The following is a 6,488-nucleotide window of genomic DNA, read 5'->3' on the forward strand; positions in this document are numbered from 1 at the left end:
GTACAAAAAAAATGTATTAACATAAAAGTAAAATAAATCGCAAATAGTAGTCCATATAGACGCTCATGTAAATACTTTTGTTGCTTATCGTTGTTTCTCTAGTTCAAAGTTTGAGTACCGCTGGCAACAATGTAATACACATACACGCGTAACCAAATAAAAGTGACAGAATTATTGTATTAAAATAAAGAGATAATAAACAGCAAATTGAATCTCGTTAGTCTTTGAAATAATAATATCGATAGCGCACGTCATCTGAGTACTAAGTAATATAATTTGACTGCATTTAGTCTTTTAGTATGCAAGCAATCAAAAATCACCACAATGTCATGTATATGCATCATTTCCATCGTTAACAATTTGTAAAATATAAACAGAAGTATAGAACATACAGTTTTTTTCTTATTGTTTTCAAAAATATATTTTATCCTCGTCGTATTGTGAAATTTTAATACAGCCAGTTCTACGTTTGTAATGTAAGTATTTATAAATTCACTATAATGAATATTACATAATTGCGAGATACTGTTATAAATATTTTATAATAAAATATATAGGTACGTAGTATTAGCGTACTGCATGTATTACAGAATATAAAAAATAACCTTAGTTTTATATAATATTTTGTAACAAGCGCGGATAAACACTACACATACATTTTTTACCCGAATACTTTAAAAATTCTTTGACACTACGGTAGGTATAAGCATATTATAATTGAATAATATATTATCGTGTCTGAGTGTACGATTTTGCCTTTAAACTGTTTCGAGTTAAAAAAAAAATAAATTACATGCATTAATCGCATAGATTACTCTACGGATTTAAGTGATATTAATAATATTATGATTATTATTACTAATTAATGGAATTGTGACAATATGAACCAATCTAACTATTTAACATTTGGATTATATTATTATGATTATTACTGTAGAACCATTTTATCAATTATTTTTTATCCTGGTAAGTATATAAATAAATATATCAACATGATATGATGCACCTAATATGTATCTTTCGATTAATACTTAACTTAATAAGTACAATATTATGATAAAAATATTTATAAACGCGTTACCTTAAATATACAGTGTATTTCATATAAATAGTAATACGTAATATTTCGGCCAGTAGGTTAAAATAAGAATTTTTCAGGAAGATAATGGATACTCAAACACACATTCAATGTGTATTATTAAACAAATAAAAATGTTAATCAAAAAAGATTTTATATTGACTATTACCTACTATGTATGATATTAAACAAAACATTCATATTATATGATGTTGTATAACAATAATTGATATTATTATTTTTATTATTCCCACGTAATAATGACGTGGAGCTGTCGTTCAATGGATTGGGCAAAACGTTTCAAAAGAATATCGTCAAGATCCAGCCTCCCAAGGTACACGTATGTACCTACTTCGTATCCAGTGGTTATATCCTTTAAACCATACATCAACAACTTGGTGGGGGTAACAATAAAGTTTTTTCAACATTCACATTGTCTTTGACCATTAAAAATATTACAGTAACGATAAAAGTACCAAAAAATCGTGTGAAAATTAATGCTAAAAATCCAAATCTATCTATACAATCATCAATTGATTTTTATAAAAAAAAAAAAACTATTATAATAATAATATTAATTTATACATTTGCACAACAGTGTACCTTGGATCTGAACGTAAGTAACATTTTCAATTTTATGAACATTTTCATAGTAGGTAACTTCGAAAAGCGATTCTGAGCATTCATATAGTAATAATATTAAACGGTTAGTAATTTATTTTCCTAGATATTATCAACATGGTAGTAACAACTTGAACTAGTAATAATTGTCAACAAAATCGTCATATTATGTATTATATAATCGTGTATAATGTGTATGTAGTGTATTATATAATAAATTATTATAATATGATAACGTGATAAGAAAAATGGTTTCGTTGTTGCTATATTAGTTTAATATTAATTTATTAGCTTTCTATTCTCACGTGTTTGTTTCAATGTTTCTTATAATATTGTGTTAGTCTCATTTTCATCTGCACGGCTGCCGTTGTTGTCCAATCTCTCAACATCTGAATACGGTTAAATTTCCTAAGAATTCGTCTTCCAACGAGTGAGTATCCACATCTTGACGTGTCTCATCATAATATTATTACAATTACGACCTGGTTCCTCTCGTCTCTACTTCAACTTACTAAGCTATATGTACATTATGTTGCCTATACTCACTCCGTATTTTATTTCTAAAATGTATTTAATTATGAATAAAAGTTTTATCAAAAAAACTCAAAAATCATCAATTTTGAATATGTATTTATAAAATAAATTTTTAAAAAAATAATATTATTTAATAAATGTTAAGATTAATAGTATCTACTTTTATTCCATTTCGGTTACTGCTCTTTAAGTTACAATAAAATAACAAAATTGACTTTATCAATATATAAGGTTTACATAAATATTCCCCTTTTCACAATTTATTCTTAATTTTTTTCTAATTATTTTGAAAGGTATAATAATTTTTTTTAATTTTGATTTTCCACAGTCCCTTTAAATTCCATTGGCAATTAGAAACACCTAAAACAAAAAGTAAATATTAATAGCATAAGTATATCATTATAAACCAATTACCATTCGTTGATTCAGAATATAAAATGTCAAGTAGTTATTTTAAAAATATCAGTAACTATACTAGCTAATGTGAATATAATAATATATTATTTTTTCAGAGATTGTACAGAATATGGATGAAATGAAAAAAACAAAAATTTCATTTAGCATAGTGCCCATTACTGAAACTAATGGACAAGATGTGATTAATTCCATTGAAAAATATTTTATTCGAGACGAACCTTTAAATGAAAGTGTGGAATTATTCAAGGAAGAAGAATCAGTATTAAAATATCGAAATTTTAGCACCAATTTGTTACATACTGGTGAGTTAATAGATTAATTTCGTATAATATAACATTATACTATAATTAATCTAATATAAAAAGTAATAAATATGTATACCAAAATAAAATAAAAAAGGATAAATTATTATAAGTTATCTAATAGGTATCTGTTATTTTGACATTAGTTATCACTAGAAATTATTTATAAATTATCATAGCTGAGTTTTTGTCATTTTTGACATTCAAATTTCAAATGAAACTATTATTATAAAATTAGATAAAACTAATATCGTTTTATATGTTATTTTGGTTATATATTTCTATTTATTCATAAAGATATAACTTTTGAAATGTATAAATGTAAAAATAAAAACCAAGGAAGTCGCTCTGTTGAATAGTAAATTTCAAGTATAACTATTGTCATCGAGCATGTCAATTTAATGGATGCTAAATCCGACGAAATAGTGAATGTAACATTCACGATATTCAAATCAAAAACAATGTACGGTGAGTAAATAACAAAGGCGAAATAAATTAGTGATAATATTATGTTTAGATACACACAAATTAGGAAATAGATCATAAGAATATTAAAGTATTTACAGGTATAAATAATAATAAAAGTAATGTAGAGTAACCAGCAGCATACACAATACAATAGCTATATAAATAAAATATAGAGTAATCAAAACTCGAATAATATTTTGCTATTACAAAAAAAATATAAAAATGTTTAAGAGGAGAGAGAGAGATCACATGAAAATTAAGATTCAAATTATAATATCCATTTTCTTATAACTTAAAATCTGAATAAATATATATTAAGCATACGATTATATAATGTACCTAATTACAACTTTTGAAAACATAATTAAAATATTAAAATTAATAATAATTATTATCATAATAATACAATACTATTTTGCTATTTGGCCTAAACCTATACATAATTGCACACGAAAAATATTGTAACGGAAACGGTATGTAATCCTAATTACTGTAAATTGTAGTACGAAATTATAAAAAAAATTGTACTTTATTTTCAAACGAGCTTTAAAAATTTTCATTCTATAATCATTTGCTAATTTTGAAAAATGAACTTCTTACATACATACATACATATATATATATTTACACTTTGTTTAATTAATGTGCTTATTAGGTCTTTTAAAAAAAAATGTTTTACCTATTAACTTATTTAATATTTAAAATATAAATCATAAAAAAAAAAAAAAATCTTTGAGAAAAAGTTGAAAATCAAAAAAGGAACAAAGTAAAAAATGGTAAACGAATGATATGGAAAATTATCTTAACACTTGTCATTATTATAATATATTGCATATTTTATATCTACTATAAATTATAATTTAAAAAATACCTAGTCAACGTTTTTGAAATAAAAGAAATTTAAGCATCATATGTAAAAATAAGATTATTTTTTCTATCAAGGATTATCATTTATGGCTGTATCTGAAACCGGTGAAGTTATGGGTGTCATACTAAATAGCGTAATGAGCATGGATGATTATATAATACAACAGTACAGTGATGAAAACTTTGATCCAAGTTCAAGGTTTGATGACATTGAGGTTTTATTAAACAAAGTTCGACGAGATATTGATCTATTTGGGAAGTTTCCAAACGTAAACATAAATCGTATAATGGAATTAAAGCTTATTTCAGTTAATGAGGCATTTAGAGGTCAAGGAGTTTGCCAAGCTCTCGTCAAAAAATCAAAGTACGTATCTATATGAAAACATAATTATATAAACATAATAATTTATGAATAGCTTATAAAAATATATGTTAAATACCATTCTAAAGTTAGCATTGTTAGCAATCCATATAAGTATTTTGAATTATAAAAATTTTAATGAAATGCTAATATAAATATTAAATAATTATAATATGACGTATGTTTCAACATGCATAAAATAAAAACTAGAATTGAGTAGCCTATATTGAACGCATTGTCGTGGCACATATTTTTTATATCGTTTAATAATTTTAATGAAAAAAAAAGTTAGGCAAAAGAATACCGCTCTGATATACGTTATGTGTCGAGGGGGGGTCATTATTGTGTATATGTTAAATTTGAATTCAATAATATAAAATTTGTATACGAAAAACGATTCTGAGCGGAAACGTATTGTCAGCCTATAATACCAATAATTATATTTAGTGTCTTAGTAATGTGTTTATATATATAAATATATATACATATATACCTATGTCTATTAAAAACATACAGTTATACTAAAATTAAAATAAATTTTAGTATAACGGTAGGTTTTTTTTAACGTTTATGTTTTTATTATACAATCTGAAAATATATTTTTACAATTAGTGTAACTAGTGTAAGTGTTGTAAGATATCAGTGACATTATACAGCCTGTATAATTTTTAACAATATTAATGCAATAATAATTTTTATTTCTAGAGAGTTGGCATTAGAGTTGGGATATCAAATGATATACACGGAGTGCTCAAGTTATTTTACAGCAAAAGCTATGGAAAGATGTGGATTTCAATGTATATATTCCTTGTCTTATTCGGATTACGTGGACAGAAAGGGCAAAGTGGTATTCAATGTGGTAAAGCCTCCTCATGAATGTATTAAAGTGCAATTATTCCTTTTCTAAAATATCCAATATTGGTTTATTAATTACGGAACGGGCTGAACCCAAAAATTAATATATTATAAATATTATACATATGATAAACGATACAGACATCGATTCGGCAATACATAAAAGCTCAAGAATAAACAATATTCAATATTAATGTAATACTAAATTTTGTATTGCAAAGCATAATAATGAATTAATTAATATAAACAATATAAACTGAAATCTATTTTACAAGAAATAAGTTTATTTTAGATTCTGAACGGAGTGATACGGAGGTACTTAATAATATAATATATCCTACTAATTATCCTGGACTTACAAATTATCTCTGTTCAGAATCGTTTTACTTGTACAATGATACCTGTCAATTGTCACTGCATTCAAATTTAACACATCCATTATAGTGACCTACTCATCTCCATGTCTACTATACAGCAGAACAATATCCACTTGCCCACCTTTTTTTAAATTTTTTTTTTATATTTGTGAATTTGTGATTTACACATATACTTGATACTTGTATACAGGGTGATTCTTTTATCATAAAACACTCATCATTTCAAAAAGTATTCATATTTTTGAAAATATTTTTTTACATAGTTTCAAATTGTTAAAAAAACAACGTTTTTATTAAAAAATTATATTTTTAAATATTTTTTATCCTTATAATTTTTTAAGTTTTTTACTTTTTGAATGACAACATAGATTTTTAATTTCATATTCCAAAGCAAAATAATTTTTTGAGTATTTTGATACATCAAAATCGAATTTAAGGCGAGTATTATTGTGATGAGTTATACGTATTGAAAGTTATTTGCGCAGAGAGGAGTGGTACGGGGTTACCACGCAAAATGTTTGTCCACTACTCCGCTTGACTAAACTTTAAATAAGTATAACTCATAAACTACTCACCCTAAATTCAAATTTTATGTATCAAAATACTCA

At 24.8% G+C, this 6,488-nt stretch overlaps 1 protein-coding gene across 6 annotated transcripts; it reads left to right on the forward strand.

The window, feature by feature from the left end:
* The first annotated feature begins 238 nt into the window (after window positions 1-238).
* On the forward strand, window positions 239-5,765 carry LOC132922997 (arylalkylamine N-acetyltransferase 1-like). Of its 6 annotated transcripts, XM_060986764.1 has the most exons (5): window positions 239-476; window positions 2,041-2,129; window positions 2,746-2,952; window positions 4,363-4,651; window positions 5,354-5,765. In XM_060986764.1, exons 3-5 carry the CDS (start codon window positions 2,760-2,762, stop codon window positions 5,553-5,555), a joined length of 684 nt encoding a protein of 227 aa, XP_060842747.1. In that variant the 5' UTR covers window positions 239-476; window positions 2,041-2,129; window positions 2,746-2,759; the 3' UTR covers window positions 5,556-5,765. The 6 variants fall into 6 exon arrangements, with proteins under 6 accessions (XP_060842747.1, XP_060842749.1, XP_060842750.1 ...); XM_060986766.1 differs by lacking the exon at window positions 2,041-2,129; XM_060986767.1 differs by lacking the exons at window positions 239-476; window positions 2,041-2,129 and adding an exon at window positions 1,079-1,694.
* Window positions 5,766-6,488: the final 723 nt, after the last annotated feature.

Source organism: Rhopalosiphum padi, chromosome 2, assembly GCF_020882245.1.
Source record: "Rhopalosiphum padi isolate XX-2018 chromosome 2, ASM2088224v1, whole genome shotgun sequence".
Taxonomy (NCBI): domain Eukaryota; kingdom Metazoa; phylum Arthropoda; class Insecta; order Hemiptera; family Aphididae; genus Rhopalosiphum; species Rhopalosiphum padi.